This window comes from Dromiciops gliroides, chromosome 2, assembly GCF_019393635.1.
Source record: "Dromiciops gliroides isolate mDroGli1 chromosome 2, mDroGli1.pri, whole genome shotgun sequence".
Lineage (NCBI taxonomy): Eukaryota > Metazoa > Chordata > Mammalia > Microbiotheria > Microbiotheriidae > Dromiciops > Dromiciops gliroides.
The window spans coordinates 477,397,652-477,419,065 of NC_057862.1; the positions used below are offsets into that span (position 1 = coordinate 477,397,652).

General features: G+C 41.0%; 1 protein-coding gene and 1 long non-coding RNA gene across 2 annotated transcripts in view; both read right to left on the bottom strand.

Moving 5' to 3' along the window:
* The window catches only part of LOC122743100, a 43,598-nt gene extending 29,634 nt beyond the window's left edge, over positions 1–13,964 (bottom strand). The window contains exon 1 of the long non-coding RNA XR_006354971.1: positions 13,805–13,964. This is a non-coding gene — a long non-coding RNA (uncharacterized LOC122743100). The remainder of the gene's footprint in view (positions 1–13,804) is intronic.
* Positions 1–18,927, bottom strand: part of SRD5A2 (steroid 5 alpha-reductase 2) — a 73,455-nt gene extending 54,528 nt beyond the window's left edge. Inside the window, exon 1 of the mRNA XM_043987822.1 lies at positions 18,627–18,927. Coding sequence (XP_043843757.1) covers positions 18,627–18,910 — 284 coding nt within the window. The 5' untranslated portion in view covers positions 18,911–18,927. The remainder of the gene's footprint in view (positions 1–18,626) is intronic.
* Positions 18,928–21,414: the final 2,487 nt, after the last annotated feature.

Sequence of the window (21,414 nt, forward strand, 5' to 3'; positions counted from 1 at the left end):
ATATAAACATATAGATACATATTTGGGTCTAATTGTAGCCATCTCTAGAGTGGGGGAGAAGAAATAAAAAGTTTACATGATAATTCTATTATCTAATTAAAAAGAATAGCAAGTTATACAAACTAGATTTGCAGTTTCATGTGCAATCATCTTTTTATCATACTATGTTATGGAAATGCTTGTTTTATTCTATAAAGTAAAAATTGGTAAAGAAGACTGGAGAAGATGAGAATCAATATAGAGGAAAAAAGGGTCACTTCATTATTAATCAGAAAAGAGGATGAGGGATGATGTCACAAAAGCTTTCTAAAATGAAAGGAAGAAGGAACTTATGGCAAATGTCTTCAATTTTCTCAGTAAAGAGACATGAGAAGGTAGGAAAAGGAAGAAGGTATGATAGATTTAAGGAGAAAAGCTTTGGAATAGCTTCTGTGGGTATAGTGAAATAGAGAATCGGGGGCAGCTAGGTGGCGCAGTGGATAGATCACCGGACCTGGAGTCAGGAGTACTTGAGTTCAAATCCGGCCTCAGACACTTAACACTTACTAGCTGTGTGACCCTGGGCAAGTTACTTAACCCCAATTGCCTCACAAACAAAAACAAAAACCAAACAATAGAGAATCAATTAAGGAAAAATACAAGGATTCCTTCCAACTTTGAGGACACAGCTAAGATGAGATGACAAATGTGAGTGTGTCCAATCAGCATGCTCAAGTGACTTCCTCCATTGGCTCCCTATTAAAAGAAATCACAGAACTGGAGAGTTATGAGGAAACTTAACAATGGCCTATCCAGCCCATGAATGAAAATAATTCCCACAATAATATACCCAATAAAAAGTCATTCAGCCTCTTCTTAAAGAATTCCAAGGAAGGGAAACCCAAAACTTACCTGGGAAGACCATGCTTCTCCTGAATAACTGATTGCTGGGAAGTTTTCCTAACATCAAGCTTAGATTAGCTCCTTTACAATTTCTATACCCTGCTCACAATAATTCTGCCCTCTGGACCCAAACAATACAAATCTAATTCCTTTTACATATGACAGTCCTTCAGATACTTGAAGACAACTATAAAGTGCCCCACACCCTTAGTGCCCCTTAGTTTTTTTCTGCTCTGGGCTAAACATGACCCATTTCTTCAACCAATCCTCCTATGACTTGGACTCCAGGCCCTCTACCATCCTTTTTTTTTTTTTGAGGCAATTGGGGTTAAGTGACTTGCCCAGGGTCACACAGCTAGTAAGTGTCAAGTGTCTGAGGCTGGATTTGAACTCAGGTCCTCCTGAATCCAGGGCCAGTGCTTTGTCCACTGTGCCACCTAGCTGCCCCCTTGTCCTTTATTCTTTTCTTTTCTTCTCTTTTCTTTTTTTTGGGTGAGGCAATTGGGGTTAAGAGACTTGCCCAGGGTCACACAGCTAGTAAGTGTTAAGTGTCTGAGGCCAGATTTGAACTCAGGTCCTCCTGACTCCAGGGCTAGTGCTCTATCCACTGCGCCATCTAGCTGCCCGCCCTCTACCATCCTAATGGCTCTCCTTTGGGTACTCTACAGTTTGCCAACTTCCTTCTTAAACACAAAACTGAATGCAATACTCTAGATAATCTCTAAGGAGGACAGAGTAGAGTGATAGTATCACCTCTCTATTCATGGAAGTTATGGTTCTCTTAATCAGCCCAAGATGACATCAGTCTTTTTTGATCCTATATTACCCTATTGATTAATATTGAATTTATAGTCCACTACAACTCCTGGAACTTTTTTGCAGAAACATCTGTCTAACCGTGCCTTCTCCATCTTAGAACTATGACATTTATTTTTAATACCCAAGTGCAATACTTTCAATCATGTCCAACTCTTTGTAACCCCATTTGGGGTTTTCTTAGCAGAGATACTGGAGTGGTTTACCATTTCCTTCTCCAGCTCATTTTGCAAAAAGTGCTGGAGAAGGAAATAGCAAACCACTCCAGCATCTGCTAAGAAAACCCCAAATGGGGTCACAAAGAGTCAGACATGACTAAAATGACTGAACACTGCTAGGTGCTTACTATGTATTTCCTTACTCTTCTTGGGTATGGACTTCCTGTTAGTCATCTTTGTTCTGTCATTTCTACAGTTAAAGTTGTTCTCTTTTGCAGAGGAAATAATTGAAATAGGAATAGAACAGATCTATTTTCTGTCTTTTTAAGTCATCATCATCCCATTTAATCCAAACAAAGGTCCTATGCAAGAGAGATGCTGGTAAATATTTAATAATCAGGTCTCTGAGGTCCAGAGGGATATATTCATAACACACTTGTGCTTCTAGCTCCCTTAGGTTCAGGACTTCTGATAAAAGATCCCTTATTATAAGTCTGCTAGCACCAATGGAGAGAAAACAGAATTTTTCAATCTTATTTTCCTTCTGTTTTCTCTTCCCCAAAGAGTTACCTTTGGCCAGGAAAGGATAGAACAAAAATGGCTAGTAGGGAGCTGAAATTCCAGAAGAGTCAAGAAATGGTAAGAAAACACTAAAATGGATTTAAATCATTCCAGGCACCAAGTTCATCAAACTACACCCCAGTACATTGGAAAAAAACTAACAGACATGGCATCTTCAGTGGCTTTTGAGAAGACTTTTTGTTTCTAAACATCTTGAGAAAGCTATCTATAATTGGTGTTTCCATTTTCTTTCCTTTCATTCTCTTCTTAACTATCTGTGGTCTGGCTTCTGACCTCATCTTTCAAATTTCTCCCTCCAAATTTACCAGCATCTTCTTAATTACCAAATCTAATGGCTTTTTCACAATCCTTATCCTTCTTGGCCTTTTTAGCCTTTAACACTATCAGTCACCTTGTTCTTAATGCTATCTTCTAGGTTTTGGGGATACTGCTCTCTCCTGATTGTTGCTGTTGTTGTTTGGGGGGTTTTGTTTTGCTAAATGATGACTTCTATTATTGTGCAGCTACCCTATATAAGTTGTTTCCCCAGCAACACTGTAACCTCCCTGCCTTTGAATAGGGACCATTTTTCCTTCCATTCTTGTGTTTCACTAGCACCAGACCCAAGGCTGGATTAGGGCCAGGGCATATCAATTTCTGATTCTGTCCTCCCATCCGTCAGTCAGATGTAGTAGCTTCCATGAGTCAGAGAGCAAAGCAGGGCATCCAGGATACAAAGACGTTAAGGAGGGATACAAATGAAGGGATAGAAAAGATGCCTGGAAGCTATAAAGCTGAGGTGCGGCAGGATGGACCTCATCAGCTACTGAGAAGTATCAATCTCAGCAGCAGAATGGCATTAGTAAAGTGAGTCTGGGGTACTTGGAGGCAGACAGGGAGGAGTCCAGTTAAAGCAGCACAATGTCCACTTTGGGGTTATTGGTTCTCCATTGGTAGGAAAGGTGAATGATGATTCTTCTCACAGATGCAAAGGAGGAATTGGATGGGAATGAATACCTGTCTGACTGCTCCTTTTCACTCTCCTTCTCTGGCTTTGCTTCTAGGTCATATCCATTAACCTTGGGTGTCCCCTAATCCCCTGCCCTGGACCCTCTTCTCTTCTCTCTCTATACCATTTCACTTGGTGATCTCATCAGCTGACTCCCTGTGCCTTCAGTGAAAAACACTATCCTACAAGGAGATATAAAAAAGCAAAGGTTTCATGACCATCCTTTGAAAAGATAAAAGAGAAATATAACCACTGTTATATAGGGAGGACAAAATGATAGCAGCCATGGAATAGGTGTTTGTTTGGTTTCTCTTCTAAGGAAAAAAAAAAAGCAAAGAAGAAAGGGGCTCTGAACGAGCGTAGGAGAAAAGGGTGGAGCATAGAAACATGACTTTTGCACTAGTAGGGATCTTAGAGGTACTCCACCCCTTTCATCACATAGATGAAGAAAGTGAGATACTGAGAGGTTATCCAGGTTCACCAAAGTAATAAGTGGCAAGGCTGGAATTTGGACACAGGCCCTTCCACTCCAAATTCAATGCTTTTTCAAAACAGAACCATACATCCCATGATGTAATCTCATGAGAACTGCTGGTTTGTTGGCAGAATGCAACACAATTCAGAAAGGGGAAAAGAAGGACCTTTGAAACTCTTGGAAATATGAAATGCAAATGTGACTCCTCCTAAAGAATAGGGATCTGTACCCTTTAAGGAAGACATAGCTGCCTATATTCCAACTGGAGGAACAATGGCGTTTATGTGGGGGTGATAATGATTGTCTGATGACTAATACCAACTGCTTATTATTCACATGGAGATACTGATATTGCCAGAAGAAATATTTTTAAATAGTGGTAAGTACTACAAAGTCCCAAACAAGAAATCAAATATCATAATTGTTAATGAGGGAAGAAGTCCTAAATACGCCTTGCTTAAGAGAATAAAAAGAAAAAATAGACAAGCTCAAGTATATACAAATTTTTTCAAGAGTATCTACAAAATCAATGCAGCTAGAATAAGAAAAGCTACAAGTTGGGGGGAAATCTCTGCAATTAATACCTCTGATAAAGGTCTGATCTACAAGATATCTAGGTAATGGATACAGATATAAAAAGAAAAGAGTCATCTAATACTATAGATAAATGGTCAAAGGCAATGAACAGTAGATTTTCAAAAGAAAACATTCAAATTATGAAAAACTAAATATCCCAAATAATAAGAGAAATGCAGATTAAAACAATTCTAAATTTCCCCTACACCCATAAGATTGGTAGTGTCAAAACACAAAAATGTTCAATGCTGGAGGGCTTATGAAGAGAAAGGGAGGTTAATTTATGACTAGTAGAATTATGAGTCAGTAGAGTTCAACTATCCCAGAAAACAATTTGGAATTATACAGGGTGGGCCAAAAGTCACAAAGGGGTCTGATGTTTGAATAACTTTTTGAATATTATTTTTTCTTTATTCCCCATACATCTTTGTGTGTATTTCCTATATATATTATATATGATGCTATAGTATTGTAAATTAAAAAACAAAAATAAAGTAATTATTAAATATTGAAACTCATGTGTGACTTTGTGACTTTGGGCCCACCCTTTACAAGAAAAGTTACTAAATCATTCATACCCTTTGGCTCAGAATCCATTATTGAGTCTATAACCCCAAAAAAGTTATATTACAGTGTTAAAAAATAAAATCTACATGCATAAAGTTGTTTATAACAAAATCATCTGTCATATAAGTGTGTGTATATATATATATATATATATATATATGCATATACACATACATCACAGTCTTTTCTGAAAATTCCTTTGCCTTTCTACTACCTTCCCCCCCCAAATCTGAATGCTTCTATACAAAAAAGCATAATAGTTACCTGATACACTGACCTTGCCTGACAATGTATGCATTAATTTGTCTTAATAGTCCCTGCCTTTCTGTCAAGAAAAGGAAGCCAGGTTTCATTATCTGTTCCCTAGAGTTTTCACTTAGAACAGTTTCTTTATAGTTATTTTTTGCTATTGTTGAAGTCATTGCATATTTATTTGTTGTTCCATAACAGCATTATTTCCAATAGAAGTTCAGAGAACAAAATAGGGACCCAACAGTTGGTGAATGTCTAAACAACTATGATACATGAATATAATGGAATATGTGCTAAAAGGAATAATAAATATAAAGAATTCAGAAAAACATAGGAAGGTTTATGTGATGTGATACAAAGAAAAACCAGAACTACATAACTACATTGTCTAAAACAATGTAAATAAAATTAACATTGAAAGGCAATAAAAGTCTATTCAAATATAAAGGTCAATGTTAGTACTATTTCATCAAATTAAAGGACATATAGCTCCTTTTCATTGGGGTTGTTTGGTTATTTGTTGAGAAATATCCAATGTGCCAAAATAAAATATGCAAACAAACTAGAGGCATCTGAGCAGAGTTATTGTTTTTATCTGTGCTATCAATCTAGGGCAGACTGAGGAAGCTACAGGAACTAAAGGGATTACAGTGTCATCTGACCATAGGTTTGGGATTTTGCTATGAGGACCTTTACTTGGAATACAAGAATGATGGACACTTAAATAGGAAAGGATTACACCTAGCAAGGATGTTTTAAAAGTTAGTATTTGACTGGAGTCTTACAAATGTAATCAAAATAGCTTGAAGCTAAATGGAAGAAGAAGAAGAAGAGAGAAAACTGCCCACAGATCTCTACTAAGCTAAATGTCATAGATGATAGTCAAGACACAAAAAAGAAAAATAGCAGTAGAAACACAGAACAACTAACAGAAAACAAAAGCCAAGAAAGGGACCAGCAATAAAACCTATAACATCAGGCATCTATAAACAAATACACAAGGTATGAGTAGTAGTCAAGGAGGATAAGAAGTACTGATTGCAAGTAAACAAATTTGACCTCATAGATGTCATTGAAATTTGGTTAATTGAGATCTAGGATTTAAATATGTCTTTAGAAAGGTATGCTTTGGGGAAGCTAGATGGCACAGTGGATAAAGCACCAGCCCTGGATTCAGGAGTACCTGAGTTCAAATCTGGCCTCAGACACTTAACACTTACTAGCTGTGTGACTTTGGGCAAGTCACTTCACCCCAATTGCCTCACCAAAAAAAAAGAAAAGAAAAGAAAAGAAAGAAAGGTATGCTTTATTTAAAAGGAACAAAATAGATAAAATGGACTGGGGAGGTGGACTGGCATGTTAAAGATGATATACTAATGTGAAAAATTGCCAGTGGCTGTTCCACAAAGTTCATTTTGAAAAATGCCAGCCCTGCCTTGGTTGGTCTATGCTCAGGGTGCCCAGAGACCTTGTCTCAAATATTGGATCTTCAGCTTAGTAATTTCACAGTTGTTGTTGTTATTCAGTTGTTTTCAGTAGTGTCATTGTCCCCTCATTTGGGGTTTTCTTGGCAAAGAGACTGAAGTAGTTATCCATTTCCTTCTCTAGTTCACTTTACAGATGAGGAAACTGAAGGAATCAAGGTTAAGTGACCTGGCCTGGGTCACACAGCTAAGTAAGTGTCTGAGGCCAGATTTGAACTCAGGTGAGTCTTCCTGACTCCAGGCCCAGCACTCTATCTACTGCACCCCATAGCTGCCCCAGTAACTTCACAAGTCTTGTCCAAATTGCTGCATCTCTCTCTCTGTTCCTCTCTCTGTCTCTTTCTCTCTCTGTGTCTCTATCTCTGTCTCTCTCTCCCTTCTCCCTCTCTTTTTTCCTCTGCTATAATTGGATAACAACTTAAAGAAGCAGAAGCAGGAAGATAATATATACAGTGACAACAACAGCACACACAAACTACCACAAGGTGGTCCAAGCCAAATTAATTGCAAAGATTAGTCTTGTCCCCAGAGGACTCTTGATTAAGATTCTTCTCTCCAGTGGGGTAGAAAGAGCATTGGATTTGGAGTCAGAGGAACTACCTGTAGATTCCGTTTCTGCTATGTACTACCTGTGAGACCTGGAACCTCAGTTTCCCCATCTATTAAATGGGTGGGTTCTACAGATCCATCAATCAAACAAGCATTTCTTAAGCCCCACTTGATATCATAACCTCACTTTAACTCAATTCAAATAAAATATTTGATAAATATTTGCTATATGCAAGACACAAGGGAAAGGGAAGGGGAAAGCATTTATATAGCGGCTATCATGTGCCAGTCACTGTGCCAAGCCCTTTTTAGAAATATTATCTCATTTGATCCTCAGAACAACTGTGGAAATTATTATTATTATTAAACTACTATTAAACTGGATCTATTGATATCACCATTTTATAGCTGATAAAACTGAGGCTAATAGAGGTTAATGACTTGCCCAGAGTCATATAGCTAGGAAGTGTCAGAGGCCAGATTTGAACTCAGGTCTTCCTGATTCCAGACTTAGTTCTTCTATCTACTGCACCACCTAGATGCATCTTGCTGAACTTCCACATTAAAGAATTTGAAATATGATATTCTGTAAGGCAAAAGAGCTAGGATTATAACCAAAAAAACCTACCCAGAAAAACTGAGAATAATCCTAGGGAGGGGGAGAGGGGGGAATGGATATTTAATGAAATAGAGGACTCGCAAGCATCCCTGATGAAAAGACCATAGCTGAATAGAACACTTGACATAAGACTCAAGAGAAGCATAAAAAGGTAAACATGAAAGAGTAATCATAAGGGTATCATTAAAGCTAAACTATTTACATTCCTGTATGGGAAGGAGAGGGCGCAGGCATGAGTCAATTATGTTGGGATAATCTCAAAAAAAAAATGAAGGGGCAAGAAAGAGGAATATACAAGGTGAAGAGGGAAGGGAGAGGTAGAATAGGGGAAATGTTCTCACATAAAAGAGGTGCACAAAGAAGAACCTTTCATAGTGGAGAGGGAAATGAGGAGATGGCAGGCAATGTTTAACATTACTCTTATTGGAATTGGTTCAAAGATTGTATATACCTACTCATTTACCGAGTAGGGAAATAAGAAGAGAAGGGGATAAAAGAAAGGAAGGAAAGGGTGATAAAAGGGACAACAGATTAAGGGAGGCAATGGTTAGAAGCACAAAAGACTTGAAGAGAGACAGGATAAAAAGACAGAACAAAGAAACAAAAGAAAACAGGATAGAGGGAAATACACAGAACTGTGAATGTAAATAGGATGAGCTCGCCCATAAAAAGATAGTGGATAGCAGAATGAGTTGAAAACCAGAATCTAATGATATGTTGTTTACAAGAAACATCTTTTTTTGGGGGGGAGGGGTGAGGCAATTGGGGTTAAGTGACTTCCCCAGGGTCACACAGCTAGTAAGTGTTAAGTGTCTGAGGCCAGATTTGAACTCAAGTCCTCCTGAATCCAGGGCCAGTGCTCTATCCATTGTGCCACCTGGCTGCCCCCAAGAAACATCTTTGAAACAGAAAGACACCTACAGAATTAAAATAAAGGGCTAGAACAAAATCTGTTTTGCTTCATCTGAAGTAAAAAAGGCATGGGTAACAATAATGATCTCAGACAAAATAAAAGCAAAAATAGCCCTAATGAAAGGAGATAAGCAGGTAAACTACATTTTGTTTATAAGTACCATAGACATTGAAGTAATATCAAAAATTTAAGGGAAAATTTCTCTGATAAAGGCCTCATTTCTCAAATATCTAGAAAACTGAGTCAAATTTATAAAAATAAGAGCCAATCCCCAATTGATAAGTGGTCAAAAATATGAACAGGCAGTTTTCAGACAAAGAAATCAGAGCCATCTACAATCATACGGAAAATGCTCCAAATAACTATTGATTAGAGAAATGCAGATAAAAAGAACTCTGAGCTACTACTTCATGTCTATATGAAATGAAAAATACCAGAGGGGATGAGGGTTTAGAAATAGGTAGATTAGTAAACTGTTGGAGAAGTTGTGAACTGGTCTATTCATTCTGAAGAACAATTTGGAACTATGCCCAAAGAGCTATAAAACTGTGTGTTCCCTTTCACCCAGCAATACCACTACTAGGTCTGTAACCCGAAAGAGATCAAAGGAAAAGGACCCATATGTAAAAAATAATAATAATAGCAGCTATTTTTGTGCTGGCTCATCAATTAGGGAATGGCTAAACAAGTTGTGACATATGATTGTGAAGTACTATTGTGCTGCAAGAAATGATGAGGGGGTGGTTTCAGAACAACATGGCAAGAACTAAATGAACTGATATAAAGTGAAGTAAGAAGAACCAGGAGATCATTGTACACAGTAACAACAATATTGTGATGATGATCAGCTGTGAAAGACTTGGTTACTCTGAGCAATACAATCCAAGACAATTCCAAAGAATTCATGATCTTAAAGAAAAAAAATGCTATCCATCTCGAGAGAGAGAACTAATGAACTCTGAATACAAATTGAAGTATAATTTTATTGCTTTTTAAATTTTTCTTACTTTTTTGTGATATGGCTAATGTGGAAATATATTTTGCTTCATTTCACATATATAAGTCATTTTGCTTGCCTTCTCAGTGGGTCGGGGAGGAGTGGGAGGAAAGGAGGGAGAAAATTTGAAACAAATTTCAAAATAAAAGACTGTTAAAATAAAGAAATAATACATTTTTTAATTTTAATTGGGAAATATTTAACAAAATAAATAAAAATACAATAAAACATAGATAATAGATTACATTTTAAAACTAAGTTGCCAAAAAAAAAATCGGGGCAGCTAAGTGGTGCAGTGGAAAAAGCATCAGCCCTGGATTCAGGAGGACCTGAGTTCAAATCTGATCTCAGACACTTGACACTTACTAGCTGTGTGACCCTGGGCAAGTCACTTAACCCTCACTGCCCTGCAAAAACAAAACAAAACAAAGTCAAAATGCTACCCTCAGGGATCCTTATATACAGTTTGGTGGCCCTTGTTTCCATTTGAGTTTGACAACATTGCTCTAGATCAGGGCTTCTTAACCTTTTTCCACTCGACCCCTTTTCACCTGAGAAATTTTTACATGACCCCAGGTATATAGGTATATAAAATAGGTATACAATCACCTTTTACTGTTGCCAAATTTTTCTCAACCCCCACACTCAGCTGTGCATGTGATAGGGGATCATGACCCACGGTTTAAGAAGCTAGGCTCTAGAATAACTCTCTAAGAATGTAAGTTTATGAAATCAGAGGTCCAGCTGTGCAAGGAACTAAGCAGAGTACTGGTATACAGAGACAAATGTGAGATAATCCCCAATCCCATGGGGTTTACATACTAATAGATTCAGTGACTTGCCTGAGGTCACACAAGGAAGGAGGGAGAATTACAACCAAGTCCCTCTGAAAGCCCTATCTGGGGCTCCTTCTGCTGGACCACTCAGGAGCTAGAATTGATTTCCAGCATAGGAGAGGGCCTCCAAACTGAGAGAAAGAGGGGCAGCTAGGTGGCGCAGTGAATAAAACACCAGCCATGGATTCAGGAGGACCTGAGTTCAAAGCCAGCCTCAGACATTAATTGGCTGTGTGACCCTGGGCAAGTCACTTAACCCTCATTGCCCTGCCAAAAAAAAAACCTGAGATAAAGAATCAGACCTGAGGAAATGAAGTGGCTTATTGGCTTATTGTGAAATAACCCTGCCAAGGTGGTAAGAGGTTGAATGTCTTTCCCTTTGTGAGGCTCACTCCCAGTTCTGGAACTATGGACAAGTTGTAGATTCCTGCCCCACCACCAACCTCCAACAATGCCTGTAATTCACTCTCTTCTCACCTCTTAGACCTTCTACTGTCCTTCAAAGACTACCTTTAAAGTTCAAAAGCTGCCTCCTTTTTAGGCCTCAAAAGCTGAGGTCTTACTGACCATCCTGGCCTCTGGTCATATACACACCACTACCACCCCCATCCCATCCCCATAATTACCTGGTATTTATTGTACACATACTTTTCTGAGCATCCATTTTTTTTCCCTGATCAAACCTCTCACACATTTTGTTATTGGTATTGTTCCAGGCCTATGAATTCATCCATGGGGGGACTCCCTTTAAACAATCTCCCTCCATCTGGCAGAGAGGCAAGCCCCTTGCAGTATCTTAGAGAGCTGCCAGGAGACCTGATGAGATCAATGACCTACCCTGGGTCACAAGTCTTCTTGACCCAAAGGCCATCTTTCTGACTCTAACTCTAATTCAATTCACTTGCAAGTCAAGATTTCACCCTCCTGATGTCATTGGTCCTCTTCAAGAACAAAAACAACACAGTGCTATACATTGTAGGAACCTAATAAGTGTCAATTCAATTAGCTCATTTAATAATCTTTATGGATCATTTTCTTAGGTTTTTGGAAAATTTGACAATATTTCTTTGGCAAGTTAATTTCCTCCTCCTTAAAAAAGTCAAACCAGTGACCTGGAGTTACACTATTATCAAATTAATTCAAGAAGCATTTATTAACCACCTACTATATGTCAGCCTTGGTGTTGTAAAGATAAAAATGAAAACTGCTCTCCCAATATTGATGTTTATTTACTTTAAAAGGAATAATCTCCTTATAAATATTTTGGCATTAACAGTAAAGAAAATACATTATCTATCAATACAAAAATATTTCTAGTACCATTATTCACAATAGGAAAAACAAGCCATATGTCCAATGACTGTACAAAACTTTGACAACTGTGTCACAGGAACATGATTGAATAATATTATACCATACAAAGTGATTACTATGAAGAAAAATAAAATATGGGAAAACTTACAAGAAGTATTATAGAGTTAAGAAAGAATGTTAATAAGAAAACACATGCTACTACTATGTAAATAATAGTAGTAATAATAACATTAACCAAATCATATTAAAGCAGATCCTTCATCACATAAAAACTTTCTCCACTGATATAAGCTATCTGAATTTGATAAAGTTAAGATTACTAATGTGTACCAAGGAAGAATAAAGATTAAGGTCTTTGGGCTTAAATCCAGGGATCAAATTGAACTAAAGGACAAAGACAATACAAATATATCAGTCTTCTTCAGGAAAGACCAATTGAGCATAAGACTGACTATCATGGAGAAATATAAGGTTGTATATTTTAAGCCCCAGCTTCTTAACTGTGGCTCATGACCATATATGGGGTCAAGTAAAAATATGAGGGTTGTGAAAAATCTGGCAACAGTAAAAGGTTATGTATACCTATTTTATATACCTATACACCTGGGGTTGCGTAAAATCTTCTCTGGTGAAAAGGGGTTGAGTGGAAAAAGTTTAAGAAGTTCTGTTTTGGGGCAGCTAGGTGGCGCAGTGGATAGAGCACCGGCCCTGGATTCAGGAGGACCTGAGTTCAAATCCGGCCTCAGACACTTAACACTTACTAGCTGTGTGACCCTGGGCAAGTCACTTAACCCCAATTGCCTCACTAAAAAAACAAACAAACAAACAAACAAGAAGTCCTGTTTTAAGAGACTAAATGACATGCTCCTAGAAGAAAACATTTAGAACAATTAATACCTATGTAATACCAGTCTTGATATAATAATTCTAACAACAATAACTAGAGCTTACAGAGAGCTTTAAGGCTTTCAAAGCACTTTATGTTTGTTACCTTATTTGATCCTCATTAGAACCTGGGAAGGTAGCTGCTATTACTAATCCCATTTTACAGATGAGGAAAATGAGGTGGGTTAAATAACTTGCTGGGGATAAGGATGGGATGGGAAGGGGTCCCATAGCTAGTAAGTTTCTGAGGCATGATTTGAACTCAGCTCTTTCTGACTTCAAGTCCAGCACTCCGCTCACTGTGTCATCTTGCCACTCAGCTATTGTACTTTTAGCACAGCTCTAGAAATTATCTAAACAAAAATCCATAAAATACTAACAGAATAGAGAACCCATTACCCCAAGGTGGTTTTAGAAAGCTGAATGCCCCCCTTCCATAAGGAGAAAAGTGAAATGATAGATGTTTTCAGAGGACGTGATAAACAGGTTAAAAGTTTATAGAGCTACTTTGGGAACAAACAGATCTCACTCCACAAAGCAAGAGTAAAACTGGAAACAGTTCTATGCTCTTAGATTTGTTGACTATAACAGAAAGTGGTTTATTTCCAGATGGAGCCTATGAAATGCCTAAGATATGAGAGTGGAAACAAAAGGCTTTTCCATTCTGACGTTCACATGAATTCAACCAACAATATGTTGACTTAGAAGTGTTCAGTAAACCTCTGAGTCATGCAGATATGTTTATAGAATTGGAAAGGTTAATGACAGTAGGTCGTTGACAACAGAGATTACACAAAGATTAAATTTAAGGAATATGAAATTATTCATCTATAGAGGAGCTAGTGCCTCAATATGTGCTAATTGCCAACTTGACTCTCTAGGAAATTTAACTTGACACTATGGAATTTCACCTTAGGTGAGATCAGGGCCTCCAATCTTGGTTGAACAAGATCTCAGCTACCTCCCATCAAGGTGGCCCTTTAAAAGTAAGTTGTCAGGGCAGCTAGGTGGTGCAGTGGATAGAGCACTGGCCCTGGAGTCGGGAGGATGTGAGTCCAAATCTGGCTTCAGACACTTAACACTTACGAGCTGTGTGGCCCTGGGCAAGCCACATAATCCCCGTTGCCCTGCAAAAACAAAAACAAACAAAAAAGTAAGTAGTCAGGGGTAGCTGGGTGGTACAGTGGATAAAGCACCAGCCCTGGATTCAGGAGGACCTGAGTTCAAATCTGGCCTCATACATTTGACACTTACTAGCTGTGTGACCCTGGGCAAGTCACTTAACCCTCATTGATTAACACCCCCCCCCAAAAGAATAAATAAATAAAAAAGTAAGTTGTCTAGACCTGATGGGCATTCAAGGCAAGAAACAGCTTTATGGAGTGTTTGTAACCCCTGTGCCTCTACTAAGTGATGGGGAATGAGGAGTTGGTGGGGGGGAGGGGTTTCTCTCTTTTCTTCCCCCCAGATTAGTCATAGAATCTTTTTTTTTTTTTTTAGTGAGGCAATTGGGGTTAAGCGACTTGCCCAGGGTCACACAGCTAGTAAGTGTTAAGTGTCTGAGGCCGGATTTGGACTCACATCCTCCCGACTCCAGGGCCTGTGCTCTATCCACTGCGCCACCTAGCTGCCCCAGTCATAGAATCTTAAACACAAATACTCTCCCAATAATAGATACTCCATCCAGCTCTTTAATTGGGGACAGGGAGAGAGAAAAAGAGAGTCAGGTCAAGAAGCAGCTTCAAGGAATATGACCCCTGGCTGTAGAGAAGGAAACCAACTGTGAATTCAAGAGAGTTATTAACCCTGGCATTTGAGAACTGAACTACAGAGAAAAGCAAGTCCAGGGAGCCAAACTGAGTGAGCCAGTCATGAAAGATGCTATATTCAGTGGAAGCAACAAGATTGTTGTTGTTTGTCATTCATTCTTTTTTTTTCTTCTTTTTCTTTTTCTTTTGTCAGGGCAATGAGAGTTAAGGGACTTGCTCAGGGTCACAAACTAGTAAGTGTCAAATGTCTGAGGTCAAATTTGAATTCAGGTCCTCCTGAATCCAGGGCCAGTGCTTTATCTACTACACCACCTAGCCGCCCCCATTTGTCCTTCATTTTTTTTTTCAGGGCAATAAGGGTTAAGTGACTTGCCCAGGGTCACACAGCTAGTAAGTGTCAAGTGTCTGAGGCTGGATTTGAACTCAGGTCCTCCTGAATCCAGGGCCAGTGCTTTGTCCACTGTGCCACCTAGCTGCCCCCTTGTCCTTTATTCTTTTTTTCTTTTCTTTTCTTCTCTTTTCTTTTTTTTTTGGGTGAGGCAATTGGAGTTAAGAGACTTGCCCAGGGTCACACAGCTAGTAAGTGTTAAGTGTCTGAGGCCAGATTTGAACTCAGGTCCTCCTGAATCCAGGGCCAGTGCTCTATCCATTGTGCCACCTAGCTGCCCTTCTTGTCCTTCATTCTTGAAGGGGACCGTGACATCCAGATGATGGCATGACTTGCACTGAATTGGATGTAAGTGAGGGAGGGCTGTGCATGTTTACCAGCCTCATTCTCTCCTCCAGAGCCATCTGGGTCCACTGGCAAGATATACATTAGGACAACTAGAGATAACCCCAGATATTTTTATTTATTTAGGTTTTTTTACGGGGTAATGAGGGTTAAGTGACTTGCCCAAGGTCACACAGTTAGTAAGTGTCAAGTGTCTGGGGTCATATTTGAACTCAGGTCCTCCTGAATCCAGGGGCCAGTGCTTTATCCACTGTGCCACCTAGCTGCCCCTTATGCCATCTTAATACTTTTGCTTTGAGCTAATTAGGTCTACTAAGTGACACAAATGAACATGCCAGCAATGTGGCTCAGGAGGTTCTAATTTTTGGAGTGCAGACCCACCTTTGAACTTGAGGTAGCCATAGTCCCTCCAAGAAACTCACCCCATGAATGCAAATGCAAGTATGAGTTGGGAGGGTTGTCCCAGGAGGAAGTATTACATACACAAGTATGATATAAGGTAGCACATAAGGGAGGTAAAGAAGAAAATCAAGTGCTCTAAGAGAATCTGGGGAGAAAGAACCCTTTTAGCTAGGGGAATCAAGGAAGACTTCATGGACTAGGAGAAAGGGGAGAGGAAGTACTTAAGCTGAACCTTAAATGAAGAGAAAGATTCCAAAAGGCAGAAAAGAAGAGGAAGTGAATTCCAGGCCTGGGGAACAGCCTGTCCAAATTCTCAGAGACAGGAGACAGCATATCACATTGGAGGAACAGCTAGTATTCCAATTTGGCCAGAATGTAGAATGCATGAAGGAAAATGATGGAAATAAGGCTGGAAACTTAGGGTAGAGCCAGACTGTGAAAATCCTTAAGTACTAGGCTAAGGGGTTGATGTTTTATGCTAAAGACAATTGAGATCCATGGAAGGTTTATAGGTAGGGCAGGGACAAAATGGGACCTGAGGAATAGGAAAATGATTTGGCAGCTGGTTGTGTTAAATGACAATTGGAAAGGAAAGAGATGATCCTATTAAATCCCTCTTTCTCTACAAATTTTTAAAAATTGTAAAGCCTTTCTAAAATGTTTCCAAACTTTTGAAAATTTGGTTCTTGGTTATTTTGTTACTGTTGCTTCATCACTTAAGAAAAATCAAAGTTTCTTTAAATTGTATGAATGTTGTCTTCAATCCCTGGAAGTCCTAGATAGTAGATTAGGGAAAGGGTACAATGTTCTAAATACAGGTGTAAAAGTTGATCAAATTAAATTTGTCATTGAAAGAGCTATTCTGCTGATGACAGAATCATTTCAAGATGATACTTACTCCTGTGAACATACAACATCCTCCTCACCAGAGCCGATTCTTGAGCAGCAGACTCTCCACAAGCCTCCCACAATCTTGTCCACACACAACTAACACAAGGTAAATGGGGCTCTGTCCCAGAGGAGGGGATACTTTCTCCCCAATAGATGTACTACATTCACTGTCCTATTGCGTTTCCACCCACCCCCAACTTCCTCTCCTCCTGGTCTTCTGCCATTCCACAGAGAACAATCATCCTGGGCCAGTACCACTAAAGTCATAACTGAGTCTTGTTCAAATTTTACTCTTGCCTTCCTACTCAATCCTATGCAGGTTCAAGGGATAAATTGCCCCTTCTCCCAGTGTAACTTCATCTATAGTTAGACTGTCCACTGAACTCAGGATCACCTTGACCTCTGCATTGTTGGCCTCTCCCCACTTCCTACTTCCCCAGTTGTCCCAGTGAAAACCCTACCTTTGGCAATAACACAATAAATCAGTCAACCAGAGGATCTCATTTGGTTCTCAGATATTCAAGCGTTCCTTCTGTTCCCACTGGCCCTTCTCTCCATTCTAAAATAGTATTGTCCTTTAAGATTTAAACTAAACCTCTCTGGTCTTTTGATGCCAGTGACTGTGAGCAAATTAGGGTTTCCGTCTCCGCTGGTCAATATTTGGTTTTGGTATCCTCTGACTCATCTAACCTTTTTATACCCCCTCCCATTCTTTTCCAGCACCAAAGGATGATGGGAACAGATGGACTCAAAAGACCCTTCCAAGTGAAAAGTCTAGAATCCTTATTCTAATTCTGTACTAATTCTCTGAATCCTCCATCCTACTGACTTCTTTTCTCCCTTTCTATTGACTGTGAGTACTAAACTTAGGAAGCAGAGCTCCTTTCCAAGGGAAAATATCCTTTCCGAAGACAACTGGAGTTTATCATTCAAGGTATTCCCTTTTCTGTGGAAAAAACTCACCCTATCTTCTTCAATAACTGCTCTCTCCCCACCCCCATTCGGGGGAATTTGAAAGCGGATGGACAGAGTTGAGGAGAAAAGTCAGGATAGCTCACTATTTCCCGGTGGACTCTGATAAATAAGTCCAAAGCGGCTACCGTCAGCAATTCCTCTCCACCACTGAAATCCTGTCCTGATCCAGCCTTAATCTCTCTTGTCTGCCTGTCTTTTCTCGAGTTATGTCCCATCAATTCGAAGTGCCTTTTGGTAGACCTCCAGCTCACAAACTCTTAGGCAGGCAGATCCAAGATTCTCCCCTACCTATCCACCCAAACTCTATAAAAGATGAGTGAGAAAGGCTAAGAATGGGAAGAATGCCTCGGGTCTACTCTGAGCCATCATCAGGCAGTTTTCATTTCTATTAAAGTTTTATCCAAACCCTCTCCCTGTCTGTGTGTGTGTCTGTCTGTCTGTCTGTCTGTCTGTCTGTCTCTGTCTGTCTCTCTCTCTGTCTCTCTGTCTCTCTGTCTCTCTCTCTCTCTCTGTCTCTCTCTCTCTCTGTCTCTCCCCCCCCCCACTCCCCTTCTTGCCCTCCCAATCCCCTAACCCCCCATCCTCTAGCCAAACAGCCTTCCTTCAAGCTTTGCCTCCCGCTGAGTTTCCAAGAGAGAAAAAGTCCTAGGAAGAGGACTCCCGGCTCCTGCGCCTATCTCCTTCAGAGAAGCCAGGTGTGAGAGGGCGGAGCCACTGAACTCTCGCCAGCCTGGTCCGGGCGGCTCCATTCTGTCCTGGGATGGTTGAGCCCACAGACCGACTGATGGCGCGCAAGTCTCGGGAAATAGAAAAGGACCTCTCCTTGAGTTCCTCCGTCCCTCTTTGGCTACTTGCCATCAAAAACCCGGGAATCCCCGATGCGAAGACGCAGCCCAAGACACTGGAACTGCTTGAGCGAAGGTGAGGAAGGAGATGGAAAAGCTAGGGGCGGGCGGCAGGTACCTGTGAAAGTAATGTCCGCAGAAGAGGCCAAGCAGTAAGGTCCCCGGCTGGCGGAAGAGCGGGTGGGGCTGCCAAGCAAGCAGCCCAGCGGGCACAACGAAAGAGGGGAGCTCCTGGAGGAACCAGGCTGCGCGGGCTGGCAACCGGGTGGCTAAGGGCAACAGGCGTTCAGCCTGTTTGCCGTACTCGGTGGGGCTGGACGCCAGCAGCCCAGACAGCCCGGAGATGACCAACAGCACATTGCCCACCAGCACCGGGCTCAGTTGGCACACCGTGGGCATCATGACGGTGCGCCTCTCACTACCACCCCGGGTGTGAAGAGCGCAGCCCCCAAAGGTCCCTTTATGGGGACAGAGACACCTCCCCGTGTCCGCCCCTTCTGCCAGGTACCCCGCCCCTCCATCGTACCCACACACACACCCTCCCTCCCGCCCCCAGTCAGAGGAGTCTGGAAGGGATGGCAAATAGAGAGATAGCCCTGGCCAGGACGTTACCCACTCTCCAGGCTACTGGTTCGGCTAAGCAGAAACTGTGGGAGGCAGCCTCAGGCGGGAGAAGGAAGTGGATCCGCTCCTGGAGATTTTTTTAAGCCCTGAGGCTCCAATGCATCAGGGTCTGCCCCCGCCACTACAAAGAGAGAAGACTGCGTCCCCTCACCCCCACCCCGGTTGCCCTTTAGCGTTTTCTTTGCTTTTTAAAGACTGTTCCTGTTCCTTATAACCTGACTCCGACTGGGATGGAAAATGCGTGGGTGGTGATGCTGAACGTGAAGTCTGGTTTACATCCCACTACAACCACCACCACTTACTAGAACTCCCGAGGGACGCTCCTGTCCCTAGTCCTTCTGCCCTACCTTACCATACACACCCTTTCTTCCACTGGCGTCTTTTCTTAGAGAGGTACCACCGAAGGCGGCGTGGCACACTGGAATGACCACTGGCTTTGAGTCTGAGCACCTGGGTTCGTATCCGGCCTCTGTCACTTACTACCTGTGTGATTTGGGGCAAGTTATTTAATGCCTCTGGGACTCACATTCCTCATCTATAAAATAAAGGGATTCGACTAAGCCTCTAAAGCTCTTAATTTACAATCATATTATCACTACTCCGACATTCCTCCTCTCCATCCTGCAGTCTTTCTCTCTCTCTCTCTCTCTCTCTCTCTCTCTCTCTCTCTCTCTCTCTCTCTCTCTCTCTCTCTTCTCTGTTTCCCCCTTCTCTCCCTACTCTCCCTAACCCTACTTCTCAACCTCTCCCACTCATTCCTGTGTTTCTGACCACCCCTCTTCACCCATCTCCCTTCCCTCCATTCCTACTTCACTCATATTGTTAGCCTTTTCATTTTATTTCTATCCCAGCTGCAGATTGTTTCCCTGCTCTCCTCTACTAGACTCCCATTCTTCATTGTTTCCTTCTGCCCTAAACCCTTTAGTCTTTCCCCTCCCCATTTCTTGTTCTCCTCTACCCCTCCTTCCTCAAAACCCCAGTCCCCCACAGCCCTCCAAAAAACTTAGTTGTTCAGCAGACAGAATGTTGTCCTAGACCCTTGGGAGATACAAAGAAATGGAAGACAGACAGTTCACAGGTCCCAGAAGAGGGCAACTGTCCACTCCTGGCCTTTCATACTTCTGCTGTCTTCCAATAAGTTACCATGGAATTTGCATAGTTAGCCCTGGGTCTGAAATGTTAAGTCTGAAGGATCTCTCTGTAAGACATAATGCACAATTCAACAGGCTGCACTTCACACATGGGACAGGTGACTTTGCTAATGAAGTTGCTCTCCACTGCCTTCTTTCTCATCTTTCACAAACAGATAAAAATTGTTTCTATTCCCATCCCTATAGTCCTTAGCCCAATCGAGATGCTTACCCCAATATTCTTTGCTTTTCCTGTTCTCTTCCTCCTTGTTGCTTGCCTTTTTTCCCTTTTCTTTTCCTCTCCAGCTTTTCAGTCTCTTAATCCTGCTTAACAAGACCTCTCTCACCCCTTCTTTCCACTTTCTTTTTTCACTCTAGATTTCTTCACTCTTGTCCCTCTGCCCCAAATCCCTCAACAAAATTAAATCAAAATCATAGAATCCTAGGATGTGAATCCACTATGGAGATGATCTAAGTGAATTCCTTCATTTTATAAATGAGAAAGCTGAGGTCAAGAGGTGTTTCCCTTCCAGTCTTAAGTTTTTGATCCTAGTCAACCAGTTGTCACACAGCTGTCTAGTGGCAGAGGCAGGACCAAAGTCCATCCCTGCCTGCTCTCTCTTCACCCTCAAAAATCTCAGATTCTCACCATTTCTTTTTTCACTGTTTTTGCCTTTAGCTCCCTCTTTAAGCCCAATATACCTTATTTCTTTCTTCCCTTTTTCCTCAGCCCCTCCTGTTCTCTCTACCTCTCACTCCAACTTGCAATGCTTCTTCCCCCTTTCATGAGCTATACACAAGAAAATCACTGCCAACCGCTGCCTTAACTCTCAAACTAGCTGTAGGAGCTGAGGCAGAGTTGGAGGTTTCCCAATGAAGAAGACACACAGACAAGTTACAGTTAGTAGAAAGGCAGTTTTATTGCAAGCATCCACAGGACATAAGGCACTCAGCAGCTCTCTCAGGGGTAGTGAAAGAAGCCCTAGTCGGTAGCACTTGGCATCCTCACTAGCCACTGCTTCTTACCCTCATGTGTGTGCTAGGTACTGGCAGCTAGCTGGTAGGACACAGCTTTCTCACTCTGTGTGACTCATCTTTCTTTGGTAGTTACCATATATATATATAGCACTTTGCAAAGCATTTGACATATTT